This window comes from Hyla sarda, chromosome 1, assembly GCF_029499605.1.
Source record: "Hyla sarda isolate aHylSar1 chromosome 1, aHylSar1.hap1, whole genome shotgun sequence".
NCBI lineage: Eukaryota > Metazoa > Chordata > Amphibia > Anura > Hylidae > Hyla > Hyla sarda.
In genome coordinates this window covers 616,372,649-616,389,072 of record NC_079189.1, presented here as the reverse complement: position 1 = coordinate 616,389,072, position 16,424 = coordinate 616,372,649, and the positions used below count along the sequence as shown (strand labels likewise).

General features: G+C 52.0%; 1 protein-coding gene across 6 annotated transcripts in view; it reads right to left on the bottom strand.

The window, feature by feature from the left end:
* The window catches only part of LOC130299201 (gastrula zinc finger protein XlCGF26.1-like), a 40,514-nt gene extending 25,786 nt beyond the window's left edge, over positions 1 to 14,728 (bottom strand). For 2 of the 6 annotated variants that reach the window (XM_056551409.1, XM_056551404.1), the window contains exons 1-4: positions 14,515 to 14,728; positions 7,701 to 7,836; positions 4,889 to 5,047; positions 2,004 to 2,124 (exon numbers count right to left, since the gene is read on the bottom strand). In XM_056551409.1, coding sequence (XP_056407384.1) covers positions 2,004 to 2,124; positions 4,889 to 5,047; positions 7,701 to 7,836; positions 14,515 to 14,714 — 616 coding nt within the window. In that variant the 5' untranslated portion in view covers positions 14,715 to 14,728. Of the gene's footprint in view, positions 1 to 2,003; positions 2,125 to 4,888; positions 5,048 to 7,700; positions 7,857 to 7,924; positions 8,353 to 14,418; positions 14,463 to 14,514 lie in introns of those variants that run through there. The other 4 variants (XM_056551407.1, XM_056551406.1, XM_056551405.1 and 1 more) reach the window with 4 other exon arrangements.
* Between the last annotated feature and the right edge of the window lie 1,696 nt (positions 14,729 to 16,424).

The following is a 16,424-nucleotide window of genomic DNA, read 5'->3' as shown; positions in this document are numbered from 1 at the left end:
AGTGACGTAATACACAACCTATTATATATCATACACAGTGATGTAATACACAACCTATTATATATCATATACACAGTGATGTAATACACAACCTATTATATATCATACACACAGTGACGTAATACACAACCTATTATATATCATACACACAGTGATGTAATACACGACCTATTATATATCATACACAGTGATGTAATACACAACCTATTATATATCATATACACAGTGATGTAATACACAACTATTATATATCATACACACAGTGATGTAATACACAACCTATTATATATCATACACACAGTGATGTAATACACAACCTATTATATATCATACACACAGTGATGTAATACACAACCTATTATATATCATACACACAGTGATGTAATACACAACCTATTATATATCATACACACAGTGATGTAATACACAACCTATTATATATCATACACACAGTGATGTAATACACAACCTATTATATATCATACACACAGTGATGTAATACACAACCTATTATATATCATACACACAGTGATGTAATACACGACCTATTATATATCATACACACAGTGATGTAATACACGACCTATTATATATCATACACACAGTGATGTAATACACGACCTATTATATATCATACACAGTGATGTAATACACAACCTATTATATATCATACACACAGTGACATAATACACGACCTATTATATATCATACACACAGTGATGTAATACACGACCTATTATATATCATACACAGTGATGTAATACACAACCTATATATATCATACACAACAGTGATGTAATACACAACCTATTATATATCATACACAGTGACGTAATACACAACCTATTATATATCATACACACAGTGATGTAATACACGACCTATTATATATCATACACACAGTAATGTAATACACAACCTATTATATATCATACACAGTGATGTAATACACAACCTATTATATATCATACACACAGTGATGTAATACACAACCTATTATATATCATACACAGTGACGTAATACACAACCTATTATATATCATACACACAGTGATGTAATACACAACCTATTATATATCATACACACAGTGATGTAATACACGACCTATTATATATCATACAAACAGTGATGTAATACACAACCTATTATATATCATACACAGTGACGTAATACACGACCTATTATATATCATACAAACAGTGATGTAATACACAACCTATTATATATCATACACACAGTGATGTAATACACAACCTATTATATATCATACACACAGTGATGTAATACACAACCTATTATATATCATACACACAGTGATGTAATACACAACCAATTATATATCATACACACAGTGATGTAATACACAACCTATTATATATCATACACACAGTGATGTAATACACAACCTATTATATATCATACACACAGTGATGTAATACACGACCTATTATATATCATACACACAGTGATGTAATACACGACCTATTATATATCATACACACAGTGATGTAATACACGACCTATTATATATCATACACACAGTGATGTAATACACAACCAATTATATATCATACACACAGTGATGTAATACACAACCTATTATATATCATACACACAGTGATGTAATACACGACCTATTATATATCATACACACAGTGATGTAATACACAACCTATTATATATCATACACACAGTGATGTAATACACAACCTATTATATATCATACACACAGTGATGTAATACACAACCTATTATATATCATATCTTTGCCTCCCCTAATGACAGCTGGAGGCTCCCTGCACCACCACAGTAGTCAACTGTAACATAACATTTTATTACTATATTAATGAGGGCGTCTGTGCACTGGGGTTTTACTTTACCCCCAGGTGCACTGATCCCTGAGCTGCTATAACAGCGCCCCCTGGTGAATATTTTACATTGTTTATCAGTGTTCCCTTGCCTACTGCCATTTTCTCTAAGGCTTAAACATGACTCCTCTTACCTGGTGATGTGAGGGGCCGGGGGTCCTCCATAATGTCCTGGTACAGATCCTTGTGTCCTTCTACATACTCCCACTCCTCCATGGAGAAATAGACCGCCACATCCTGACACCTTATAGGAACCTGACACACAATGATACCGTCATCACCAGACCCCTCCATTACTGTATAATGTCCCAGCAGTGTCACCTCTCAAGTCATCACCAGACCCCTCCATTACTATATAATGTCCCCGCAGTGTCACCTCTCTAATCATCACCAGACCCCTCCATTACTGTATAATGTCCCAGCAGTGTCACCTCTCTAATCATCACCAGACCCCTCCATTACTGTATAATGTCCCAGCAGTGTCACCTCTCCAGTCATCACCAGACCCCTCCATTACTGTATAATGTCCCAGCAGTCACCTCTCCAGTCATCACCAGACCCCTCCATTACTGTATAATGTCCCAGCAGTGTCACCTCTCTAATCATCACCAGACCTCTCCATTACTGTATAATGTCCCAGTAGTGTCACCTCTCTAATCATCACCAGACCCCTCCATTACTGTATAATGTCCCAGCAGTGTCACCTCTCCAATCATCACCAGACCCCTCCATTACTGTATAATGTCCCAGCAGTGTCACCTCTCTAATCATCACCAGACCCCTCCATTACTGTATAATGTCCCAGCAGTGTCACCTCTCCAGTCATCACCAGACCCCTCCATTACTGTATAAAGTCCCAGCAGTGTCACCTCTCCAGTCATCACCAGACCCCTCCATTACTGTATAATGTCCCAGCAGTGTCACCTCTCTAATCATCACCAGACCCCTCCATTACTGTATAATGTCCCAGCAGTGTCACCTCTCTAATCATCACCAGACCCCTCCATTACTGTATAATGTCCCAGCAGTGTCACCTCTCTAATCACCAGACCCCTCCATTACTGTATAATGTCCCAGCAGTGTCACCTCTCTAATCATCACCAGACCCCTCCATTACTGTATAATGTCCCTGCAGTGTCACCTCTCTAATCATCACCAGACCCCTCCATTACTGTATAATGTCCCTGCAGTGTCACCTCTCTAATCATCACCAGACCCCTCCATTACTGTATAATGTCCCAGCAGTGTCACCTCTCTAATCATAACCAGACCCCTCCATTACTGTAGAATGTCCCAGCAGTGTCACCTCTCCAGTCATCACCAGACCCCTCCATTACTGTATAATGTCCCAGCATTCCCAGCAGTGTCACCTCTCTAATCATCACCAGACCCCTCCATTACTGTATAATGTCCCAGCAGTGTCACCTCTCCAGTCATCACCAGACCCCATCCATTACTATATAATATCCCAGCAGTGTCACCTCTCTAATCATCACCAGACCCCTCCATTACTGTACAATGTCCCAGCAGTGTCACCTCTCTATTCATCACCAGACCCCTCCATTACTGTATAATGTCCCAGCAGTGTCACCTCTCCAGTCATCACCAGACCCCTCCATTACTGTATAATGTCCCAGCAGTGTCACCTCTCCAGTCATCACCAGACCCCTCCATTACTGTATAATGTCCCAGTAGTGCCACCTCTCCAGTCATCACCAGACCCCTCCATTACTGTATAATGTCCCAGCAGTGTCACCTCTCCAGTCATCACCAGACCCCTCCATTACTGTATAATGTCCCAGCAGTGTCACCTCTCTAGTCATCACCAGACCCCTCCATTACTGTATAATGTCCCAGCAGTGTCACCTCTCCAGTCATCACCAGACCCCTCCATTACTGTATAATGTCCCAGCAGTGTCACCTCTCTAATCATCACCAGACCCCTCCATTACTGTATAATGTCCCAGCAGTGTCACCTCTCCTGTAATCACCAGACCCCTCCATTACTGTATAATGTCCCAGCAGGGTCACCTCTCTAATCATCACCAGACCCCTCCATTACTGTATAATGTCCCAGCAGGGTCACCTCTCTAATCATCACCAGACCCCTCCATTACTGTATAATGTCCCAGCAGTGTCACCTCTCCAGTCATCACCAGACCCCTCCATTACTGTATAATGTCCCAGCAGTGTCACCTCTCCAGTCATCACCAGACCCCTCCATTACTGTATAATGTCCCATCAGTGTCACCTCTCCAGTCATCACCAGACCCCTCCATTATTGTATAATGTCCCAGCAGTGTCACCTCTCTAATCATCACCAGACCCCTCCATTACTGTATAATGTCCCAGCAGTGTCACCTCTCTAATCATCACCAGACCCCTGCATTACTGTATAATGTCCCAGCAGTGTCACCTCTCCAGTCATCACCAGACCCCTCCATTATTGTATAATGTCCCAGCAGTGTCACCTCTCTAATCATCACCAGACCCCTCCATTACTGTATAATGTCCCAGCAGTGTCACCTCTCTAATCATCACCAGACCCCTCCATTACTGTATAATGTCCAGCAGTGTCACCCCTCCAGTCATCACCAGACCCATCCATTACTGTATAATGTCCCAGCAGTGTCACCTCTCCAGTCTTCACCAGACCCCTTCATTACTATATAATGTCCCAGCAGTGTCACCTCTCCAGTCATCACCAGACCCCTCCATTACTGTATAATGTCCCAGCAGTGTCACCTCTCTAATCATCACCAGACCCCTCCATTACTGTATAATGTCCCAGCAGTGTCACCTCTCTAATCATCACCAGACCCTTCCATTACTGTATAATGTCCCAGCAGGGTCACCTCTCTAATCATCACCAGACCCCTCCATTACTGTATAATGTCCCAGCAGTGTCACCTCTCTAATCATCACCAGACCCCTCCATTACTGTATAATGTCCAGCAGTGTCACCTCTCTAATCATCACCAGACCCCTCCATTACTGTATAATGTCCCAGCAGGGTCACCTCTCTAATCAGCAGCTCCATCATCTTGTTGATGAGTTCTAGGATCTTCTTGTTGTTCCTCTCATGTATCATGGAGTGAGGTGGAGGGTCTGCGATGGGGTTCGGGCCCCTGCTCCATCCTCCGGACTCCCCCGATGTCTTCCTCACTATGGTATAATCCTGTGTATGGAGAGAGACACAAATCTGGTGATCAGTATAAATCCCAGGATCACCGACCATCTCCAGAATCTATGACTATAACCTGCGATATTATTACACTGAAGAAAGTCATCGGGCCCCTCCTGATCTCTTGTATTTCCCAATGACACCTTCTTCTGGAGGAGAACCCCATAGTCTCACTGCTCTTACAGTAAAGAATCCTCCTCTATGCTGTGTAGAGACTTTCCTTCCTCTACATATAGATTTCCCCTTACCTGGAGACCCCATTGGAAACCTTTACATCTGTTTCAGGAGAGAAGTAAGTGAACCCACCCATCTGCTCCTCTCCTCCTCAGTATAACCCGCCCATCTGCTCCTCTCCTCCTCAGTATAACCCGCCCATCTGCTCCTCTCCTCCTCAGTATAACCCGCCCATCTGCTCCTCTCCTCCTCGGTATAACCCGCCCATCTGCTCCTCTCTTCCTCGGTATAACCCGCCCATCTGCTCGTCTCCTCCTCGGTATAACCCGCCCATCTGCTCCTCTCCTCCTCAGTATAACCCGCCCATCTGCTCCTCTCCTCCTCGGTATAACCCGTCCATCTGCTCCTCTCCTCCTCGGTATAACCCGCCCATCTGCTCCTCCTCCTCGGTATAACCCGCCCATCTGCTCCTCTCCTCCTCGGTATAACCCGCCCATCTGCTCCTCTCCTCCTCCTCGGTATAACCCGCCCATCTGCTCCTCTCCTCCTCGGTATAACCCGCCCATCTGCTCCTCTCCTCCTTGGTATAACCCGCCCATCTGCTCCTTTCCTCCTCGGTATAACCCGCCCATCTGCTCCTCTCCTCCTCGGTATAACCCGCCCATCTGCTCCTCTCCTCCTCGGTATAACCCGCCCATCTGCTCCTCTCCTCCTCGGTATAACCCGCCCATCTGCTCCTCGGTATAACCCACCCATCTGCTCCTCTCCTCCTCGGTATAACCCGCCCATCTGCTCCTCTCCTCCTCGGTATAACCCGCCCATCTGCTCCTCTCCTCCTCAGTATAACCCGCCCATCTGCTCCTCTCCTTCTCGGTATAACCCGCCCATCTGCTCCTCGGTATAACCCACCCATCTGCTCCTCTCCTCCTCGGTATAACCCGCCCATCTGCTCCTCTCCTCCTCAGTATAACCCGCCCATCTGCTCCTCGGTATAACCCACCCATCTGCTCCTCTCCTCCTCAGTTTAACCTACCCATCTGCTCCTCTCCTCCTCGGTATAACCCGCCCATCTGCTCCTCTTTTCCTCGGTATAACCCACCCATCTGCTCCTCTCCTCCTCAGTATAACCCGCCCATCTGCTCCTCGGTATAACCCGCCCATCTGCTCCTCTCCTCCTCGGTATAACCCGCCCATCTGCTCCTCTCCTCCTCGGTATAACCCGCCCATCTTCTCCTCTCCTCCTCAGTATAACTCGCCCATCTGCTCCTCTCCTCCTCGGTATAACCCACCCATCTGCTCCTCTCCTCCTCGGTATAACCTGCCCATCTGCTCCTCTCCTCCTCGGTATAACCCGCCCATCTGCTCCTCTCCTCCTCGGTATAACCCGCCCATCTGCTCCTCTCCTCCTCAGTATAACCTGCCCATCTGCTCCTCTCCTCCTCGGTATAACCTGCCCATCTGCTCCTCTCCTCCTCGGTATAACCTGCCCATCTGCTCCTCTCCTCCTCGGTATAACCTGCCCATCTGCTCCTCTCCTCCTCGGTATAACCCACCCATCTGCTCCTCCTCGGTATAACCCGCCCATCTGCTCCTCTCCTCCTCAGTATAACCCGCCCATCTGCTCCTCTGTATAACCTGCCCATCTGCTCCTCTCCTCCTCGGTATAACCTGCCCATCTGCTCCTCCTCAGTATAACCCGCCCATCTGCTCCTCTCCTCCTCAGTATAACCCGCCCATCTGCTCCTCTCCTCCTCGGTATAACCCGCCCATCTGCTCCTCTCCTCCTCGGTATAACCCGCCCACATTCCTATTGGCCCATTGGTTCCCATGGTAACTGCCCATATTGGGGCTGATCCTTCCTATAACATTCCTATTGGCCCATTGGTTCCCATGGTAACTGCCCATATTGGGGCTGATCCTTCCTATAACATTCCTATTGGCCCATTGGTTCCCATGGTAACTGCCCATATTGGGGCTGTTCCTATAACATTCCTATTGGCCCATTGGTTCCCATGGTAACTGCCCATATTGGGGCTGATCCTATAACATTCCTATTGGCCCATTGGTTGCCATGGTAACTGCCCATATTGGGGCTGATCCTTCCTATAACATTCCTATTGGCCCATTGGTTGCCATGGTAACTGCCCATATTGGGGCTGATCCTTCCTATAACATTCATATTGGTCCATTGGTTCCCATGGTAACTGCCCATATTGGGGCTGATCCTTTAACATTCCTATTGGCCCATTGGTTCCCATGGAAACTGCCCATATTGGGGCTGATCCTTCCTATAACATTCCTATTGGCCCATTGGTTCCCATGGAAACTGACCATATTGGGGCTGATCCTTCCTATAACATTCCTATTGGCCCATTGGTTGCCATGGTAACTGCCCATATTGGGGCTGATCCTTCCTATCATGTCTTCTCTTCCCTATAATCCAATAAAGATGATAGAAATCTAGAGGAGTCACCTCTCCGGTCAGCAGGCGGATGATCTCCAGGGTGATGTGTAATAGTCCTGTAGTCACATCAGTCCTGTCCGGGGACATCCTGGGGGCAGCGGGAGAGAGGACGGGATCAGCTGGAGGGATCTTGTCCTGTTGAGACCTATGAGAGAAAGAGGGGCCCTAAATCATACAGGGGCCCCATCATGTCACACATACAACCTCACAGATAAATTCTTCCCATTGTTTACAAATAGTGATAATTCAGGACGATCAGACATCAAGAAGGAACCAGGGGTCACAGCCAAAGACCTCCAGACCGCAAGAGCCCCCTCTAGTGTCCACTATTAGGAAGACATGGAGGGACATTTATCATTGTTGCTTCGGTGATCTAGTTCTGTAATCATCTTTATTTTTTCTTTGGTTTTGATTATATGTGACATATTTATTATACTATCACAGGGGGTTGATAACTTTTGGTCACATAAGCAAAAAAAAACACTTTGGAAAACCATTTTTTGTGTGTTTTTTTTCTTCTCATTTCAGATCCCTGTATGCAGCGGACTTCTTCGGATTCGGTGGACAATGGTGACCGGCGTTATTTTTGGATTAATGTTAATAAAATGGTTAACGAGGGCTTGTGGGGGAGTGTTTTATGGAATAAAAGTTTCTTAAACATTTTTTTTTTATTTACTTTACAGTCTAAGTAGTGGAAGATGGGGCTTAGCTTTGGCCCCAAAAACAGCTACCGTTAACCCTCAATTATTACCCCGGTACCTACCGTCACAGGGGTGCCAAGAAGAGCTGATACCAATAGGCCCGGTCAAAAATGGCACTTCTAGGCGGTAACAGGCTGGCGTTATTTAGGCTGGGGAGGGCCAGTAACAATGGTCCTCGCCCACTCTAGTAACATCAGGCTGTTGCTGCTTGTTGGTATCTGGCTGACAATGGAAAGACAAGGAACTATGCCTTTTTATTATCATTGTTATTATTTATGGAAAAAAAAAAAACGCATAGGGTTCCCCGAAAAAAAAATTTCTCAGCCAAATACCAACAAGCAGCAACAGCCTGACGTTACAAGGACCATTGTTACTGGCCATCCCCAGCCTATAAAAAACGCCAGACTGTTATCGCCAAGGCCCAAGAGCGCCATGTTTGACGCTGTGGGCCTGTTGGTATCAGGTCTTCCCGAAACCCCTGTGGCGGTGTGTACCGGGGTAATAATCGGGGGTTAGCGCTAGCTGTAATTGGGGCTAACGCTAAGCCCAGCTTAGTAATGGACTCGGTCTGTAAGACGGCTTCCTTTACTAAGCATGTAAAGTAAATCAGAAAAAAATAAAAAATAAAAACACAACACGTTTTAAAAACTTTTATTCCAAAAAACAAAACTCTCCCCCACCAGCCCTCGTTAAAGGAGTAGACTAGTGCAGAGTATACCTGATCCGTCCTGCCCGGGCTGCAAAATAAATGAAAATGAACCATCACTCACCTCCCTGGGTTCCCGTGGAGCGTCACTACAGCTGATCGGTCCTCCGGTCCATCCTCTTCATACTTCCGGGTGTAACGAAGCGTCACATAGCACTCAGCCTATCGCCGGCCGAGGCGGAACATCGCAGCGGCCGGCGATAGGCTGAGTGCCATGTGACGCTTCGTTTCACCCGGAAGTATGAAGGAGATGGACCGGAGGACCGATCAGCTGTAGTGACGCTCCGCGGGAACCCAGGGAAGCGAGTGATGGTTCATTTTCATTTATTTTGCAGCCCGGGCTGGACGGAGCAGGAATACTCTGCACTAGAGTACTCCTTTAACCATTTTATTAACAGTAAACAAAAACAACCCAAAAAAAAAAGTGTTTCATCGTTGTAGTCCACAGGATACACAGATCTAAAATGAAAAGAAAAACACAAATAAATGGTTAGTACATTTATGGCGCTCTCCGCTAGATAGAAAGAACGTCAATAAAGCAGGGTGACCCAAACAGGGAGCCTCCAGCTGTTGTTAAACTATACCCCCATCATTTCCAGACAGCCTTTGGCTGGCTGGGAATGATGGGAGTTGTAATTTAAGAACAGCGAGCCTCCAGTTAGGCATCAGATGGAGTCTCGCTGTTCCTAAACTACAACTCCCGTGATGGAAGCTGTAGTTTAGCAACAGCTGGAGGCACCATGGTGTTAAAATGTCTCCCCAGCCACCCGCCCGCATCTCCCACCTGCCCGCTAGCAGTTGCGAATACAACTGCCAGCACGTCCTCACTGTTAGGGCAAGCTTGGAGTTGTAGTCCCACAACAGCTAGGGGGCTAGCTGTTGCAAGTATACAACTCCCAGCATGCCCTTACAGCAAGGACATGCTGGAATTTGTAGTTAAACCAGCTAGAGGGCAGGTGGCAGATGGGTGGCCGGGGACTACAACTCACAGCATGCCCTTCCAGTGAGGACATGCTGGGAGTTGTAGTTGCAACAACTTTTTGTGTGGCTAAAAATTGCTTACACTTGCAACTTTTTGAATATCTGTTGGGGGGGGGTGTCATTTTCACAGGATGAAGATGTATCCGTGCCTCGAATGCCTAAATCCAGTAGAGAAGACATCCTACAAATCTGCAGCTCATCTGGGGACGCCCGTCGCAGCAGCTCGTCTGGGGACGCCTGTCGCCTGCGGGAGCAGCTCGTCTGGGGTCGCCTGTCGGAGCAGCTCGTCTGGGGAGGCCTGTCGCCTGCCGGAGCAGCTCGTCTGGGGTCGCCTGTCGCCTGCCGGAGCAGCTCATCTGGGGACGCCTGTCGGAGCAGCTCGTCTGGGGACGCCTGTCGGAGCAGCTCGTCTGGGGACGCCTGTCGGAGCAGCTCGTCTGGGGACGCCTGTCGGAGCAGCTCGTCTGGGGACGCCTGTCGCCTGCCGGAGCAGCTCATCTGGGGACGCCTGTCGCCTGCCGGAGCAGCTCATCTGGGGTCGCCTGCCGGAGCAGCTCGTCTGGGGTCGCCTGCCGGAGCAGCTCGTCTGGGGAGGCCTGTCGCTTGCCGGACCAGCTCGTCTGGGGAGGCCTGTCGCCTGCCGGAGCAGCTCGTCTGGGGTCGCCTGTCGGAGCAGCTCGTCTGGGGACGCCTGTCGGAGCAGCTCGTCTGGGGTCGCCTGTCGGAGCACCTCGTCTGGGGACGCCTGTCGGAGCAGTTCGTCTGGGGACGCCTGTCGCCTGCCGGAGCAGCTCATCTGGGGATGCCTGTCGCCTGCCGGAGCAGCTCATCTGGGGATGCCTGTCGCCTGCCGGAGCAGCTCATCTGGGGATGCCTGTCGCCTGCCGGAGCAGCTCATCTGGGGACGCCTGTCGCCTGCCGGAGCAGCTCATCTGGGGATGCCTGTCGCCTGCCGGAGCAGCTCATCTGGGGACGCCTGTAGGAGCAGCTCTACTGGGGACGCCTGTCGCCTGCCGGAGCAGCTCATCTGGGGACGCCTGTCGCCTGCCGGAGCAGCTCATCTGGGGACGCCTGTCGCCTGCCGGAGCAGCTCATCTGGGGACGCCTGTCGCCTGCCGGAGCAGCTCATCTGGGGACGCCTGTCGCCTGCCGGAGCAGCTCATCTGGGGACGCCTGTCGCCTGCCGGAGCAGCTCATCTGGGGACGCCTGTCGCCTGCCGGAGCAGCTCATCTGGGGACGCCTGTCGCCTGCCGGAGCAGCTCATCTGGGGACGCCTGTCGCCTGCCGGAGCAGCTCATCTGGGGACGCCTGTCGCCTGCCGGAGCAGCTCATCTGGGGACGCCTGTCGCCTGCCGGAGCAGCTCATCTGGGGACGCCTGTCGCCTGCCGGAGCAGCTCATCTGGGGACGCCTGTCGCCTGCCGGAGCAGCTCATCTGGGGACGCCTGTCGCCTGCCGGAGCAGCTCATCTGGGGACGCCTGTCGCCTGCCGGAGCAGCTCATCTGGGGATGCCTGTCGCCTGCCGGAGCAGCTCATCTGGGGACGCCTGTAGGAGCAGCTCTACTGGGGACGCCTGTCGCCTGCCGGAGCAGCTCATCTTGGGACGCCTGTCGCCTGCCGGAGCAGCTCATCTGGGGACGCCTGTCGCCTGCCGGAGCAGCTCATCTGGGGACGCCTGTCGCCTGCCGGAGCAGCTCATCTGGGGACACCTGCCGCTCCAGCTCATCTGGTGACGCCTTTCGCCTGCCGGAGCAGCTCATCTGGGGACGCCTGTCGGAGCAGCTCATCTGGGGACGCCTGTCGCCTGCCGGAGCAGCTCATCTGGGGACGCCTGTCGCCTGCCGGAGCAGCTCATCTGCGGACGCCTGTCGCCTGCCGGAGCAGCTCATCTGGGGACGCCTGTCGCCTGCCGGAGCAGCTCATCTGGGGACGCCTGCCGCTCCAGCTCATCTGGTGACGCCTTTCGCCTGCCGGAGCAGCTCGTCTGGGGTCGCCTGTCGGAGCAGCTCGTCTGGGGACGCCTGTCGGAGCAGCTCGTCTGGGGTCGCCTGTCGGAGCACCTCGTCTGGGGACGCCTGTCGGAGCAGTTCATCTGGGGACGCCTGTCGCCTGCCGGAGCAGCTCATCTGGGGACGCCTGTCGCCTGCCGGAGCAGCTCATCTGGGGATGCCTGTCGCCTGCCGGAGCAGCTCATCTGGGGATGCCTGTCGCCTGCCGGAGCAGCTCATCTGGGGACGCCTGTCGCCTGCCGGAGCAGCTCATCTGGGGATGCCTGTCGCCTGCCGGAGCAGCTCATCTGGGGACGCCTGTAGGAGCAGCTCTACTGGGGACGCCTGTCGCCTGCCGGAGCAGCTCATCTGGGGACGCCTGTCGCCTGCCGGAGCAGCTCATCTGGGGACGCCTGTCGCCTGCCGGAGCAGCTCATCTGGGGACGCCTGTCGCCTGCCGGAGCAGCTCATCTGGGGACGCCTGTCGCCTGCCGGAGCAGCTCATCTGGGGACGCCTGTCGCCTGCCGGAGCAGCTCATCTGGGGACGCCTGTCGCCTGCCGGAGCAGCTCATCTGGGGACGCCTGTCGCCTGCCGGAGCAGCTCATCTGGGGACGCCTGTCGCCTGCCGGAGCAGCTCATCTGGGGACGCCTGTCGCCTGCCGGAGCAGCTCATCTGGGGACGCCTGTCGCCTGCCGGAGCAGCTCATCTGGGGACGCCTGTCGCCTGCCGGAGCAGCTCATCTGGGGACGCCTGTCGCCTGCCGGAGCAGCTCATCTGGGGACGCCTGTCGCCTGCCGGAGCAGCTCATCTGGGGACGCCTGTCGCCTGCCGGAGCAGCTCATCTGGGGACGCCTGTCGCCTGCCGGAGCAGCTCATCTGGGGACGCCTGTCGCCTGCCGGAGCAGCTCATCTGGGGACGCCTGTCGCCTGCCGGAGCAGCTCATCTGGGGATGCCTGTCGCCTGCCGGAGCAGCTCATCTGGGGACGCCTGTAGGAGCAGCTCTACTGGGGACGCCTGTCGCCTGCCGGAGCAGCTCATCTTGGGACGCCTGTCGCCTGCCGGAGCAGCTCATCTGGGGACGCCTGTCGCCTGCCGGAGCAGCTCATCTGGGGACGCCTGTCGCCTGCTGGAGCAGCTCATCTGGGGACGCCTGCCGCTCCAGCTCATCTGGTGACGCCTTTCGCCTGCCGGAGCAGCTCATCTGGGGACGCCTGTCGGAGCAGCTCATCTGGGGACGCCTGTCGCCTGCCGGAGCAGCTCATCTGGGGACGCCTGTCGCCTGCCGGAGCAGCTCATCTGGGGACGCCTGTCGCCTGCCGGAGCAGCTCATCTGCGGACGCCTGTCGCCTGCCGGAGCAGCTCATCTGGGGACGCCTGTCGCCTGCCGGAGCAGCTCATCTGGGGACGCCTGCCGCTCCAGCTCATCTGGTGACGCCTTTCGCCTGCCGGAGCAGCTCATCTGGGGAAGCCTTTCGCCTGTCGGAGCAGCTCATCTGGGGACGCCTGTCGGAGCAGCTCATCTGGGGACGCCTGTCGGAGCAGCTCATCTGGGGACGCCTGTCGGAGCAGCTCATCTGGGGACGCCTGTCGGAGCAGCTCATCTGGGGACGCCTGTCGGAGCAGCTCATCTGGGGACGCCTGTCGGAGCAGCTCATCTGGGGACGCCTGTCGGAGCAGCTCATCTGGTGACGCCTTTCGCCTGTCGGAGCAGCTCATCTGGGGACGCCTTTCGCCTGTCGGAGCAGCTCATCTGGGGACGCCTGTCGGAGCAGCTCATCTGGGGACGCCTGTCGGAGCAGCTCATCTGGGGACGCCTGTCGGAGCAGCTCATCTGGGGACGCCTGTCGGAGCAGCTCATCTGGGGATGCCTGTCGCCTGCCGGAGCAGCTCATCTGGGGACGCCTGTCGGAGCAGCTCATCTGGGGACGCCTGTCGGAGCAGCTCATCTGGGGACGCCTGTCGGAGCAGCTCATCTGGGGACGCCTGTCGCCTGCTGGAGCATCTCATCGGGGACACCTGTCGCCTAATGAAGCAACACATCGGGGACAATTTTCGCCTACTGGAGCGCTTCAACAATGTCACCCCCATAATATTTATAATGGGAGGACTGAACACACTGAGGACATGAGCAGAAGAAAGTGTGAAAACGAGAAGGCAAAAATGTCAGGGTCAATGTGATCAGAGGGAGCGGGACGTCTCCATGGTAACCACAGACCACACCGGCGCCATTATATAATATACATGTAAACCTATGTCTCTCAACCAGGGGACCTGCTGCCAAACTACAACTCCCAGCATGCCCGGACAGCTGGAGGCGCACTGGGTGGGAAACACTGGTGTATATACATCTCCTGGGGCCCTCAGGAGCCATAGAGACAACGTCATCACCGGAGACTATAATATATATATATAAACCGGCACAGATCTATATCATCAGCTTACCGGAGAACCGGAACCACAACAGCGGGGACACCAGAGAGAGCGGGAGGAAATAGCGGGGACACCAGAGAGAGCGGGAGGAAATAACGGGGACACCAGAGAGAGCGGGAGGAAATAGCGGGGACACCGAGCACAACACCGGCCAGAGGATGAAGGACCTGGGATGACGTCACATGGGGGCGGGGCTCAGAAGTAAGGAACATAGAGGGAGATGAAGGACCTGTGATGACGGTCATGTGACATGAAGGGGCGGAGCTTTGGAGATGAAGAGATGGATTCCAAGTGTTCTCTATAAATTGTCAGCAGCTGTGAGAGAGCTGGAGCCAGAGATGCTGGGAGTTGTAGTTCTCTCCTTTGATATCACATAATGACATGCTGGGAGTTGTAGTTCTCTCCTTTGATATCACATAAGTCTGGGCATGCTGGGAGTTGTAGTTCTCTCCTCTGATATCACATAATAACAGTCTGGACATGCTGGGAGTTGTAGTTCTCTCCTATGATATCACATAACAGTCTGGACATGCTGGGAGTTGTAGTTCTCTCCTCTGATATCACATAATAGTCTGGACATGCTGGGAGTTGTAGTTCTCTCCTTTGATATCACATAATGACATGCTGGGAGTTGTAGTTCTCTCCTTTGATATCACATAAGTCTGGGCATGCTGGGAGTTGTAGTTCTCTCCTCTGATATCACATAATAACAGTCTGGACATGCTGGGAGTTGTAGTTCTCTCCTATGATATCACATAACAGTCTGGACATGCTGGGAGTTGTAGTTCTCTCCTCTGATATCACATAATAGTCTGGACATGCTGGGAGTTGTAGTTCTCTCCTTTGATATCACATAATGACATGCTGGGAGTTGTAGTTCTCTCCTTTGATATCACATAAGTCTGGGCATGCTGGGAGTTGTAGTTCTCTCCTCTGATATCACATAATAACAGTCTGGACATGCTGGGAGTTGTAGTTCTCTCCTATGATATCACATAACAGTCTGGACATGCTGGGAGTTGTAGTTCTCTCCTCTGATATCACATAATAGTCTGGACATGCTGGGAGTTGTAGTTCTCTCTGATATCACATAATGACATGCTGGGAGTTGTAGTTGTCTCCTCTTATACTTCCTCATCCTTTGAAGGAGTACTCCGCTTCCCCAGCGTTTGGAACATTTTGTTCCGAATGCTTGGAGCGGGCAGCGGGGGTCGTGACGTCATGCCACTACACCCCCCCCCCCCCCCTCAATGCAGCAAGTCTTTGGGAGGGGAATCACAAGGGGCGTGACTGTGACATCATGACCCCTGCACCAAGTGTTCAAAATGAATGCCGGATGCTGCACAGAGATCACAGGGGTCCTGTCTAGGGGCGGAGTACCCCTTTAACCCCTACACACAGGATAAGGGATAAGTGTCTGGGGTGGAGGGGGGTCCAAACGCTGCACCCACCACCCCTGTGATCTCCTATCCAGTGCTCCGGCTCTCCTTGTGCATCAGACGGGAGTAAAGCGCTCTCCTATAGAGATACATGGAGGGGACATGTCGACCCCCGTTCTGTGCACCAGGAGAGCCTAAACACCATGTAGGAGACCGCAGGGAGGCAGCGTTGGTCGGACGCCCCAGTGATCAGACACTTACCCCCTATCCTGTAGGCAGGCGGTCAGGTTTTCAAAACTGGAGTACCCCTTTTCATAGGGAGGTTGGAGGATGGGTGTATTACAATTTTGTAAAACTTAATCTCTATACACAGGATAAGGGATAAGACTGGGGGGAGGTCCAAACGCAGCACCCACCACCCCTGCCATCTCCTATCCAGTGCTCCGCCTCTGATATGCACCTGTGAGGGAGAGCTGGAGATACACGAGTAAAGCGCTCATGTATCTCTGGCTCTCCCATAGAGATGAATGGAGGAGACCCGGT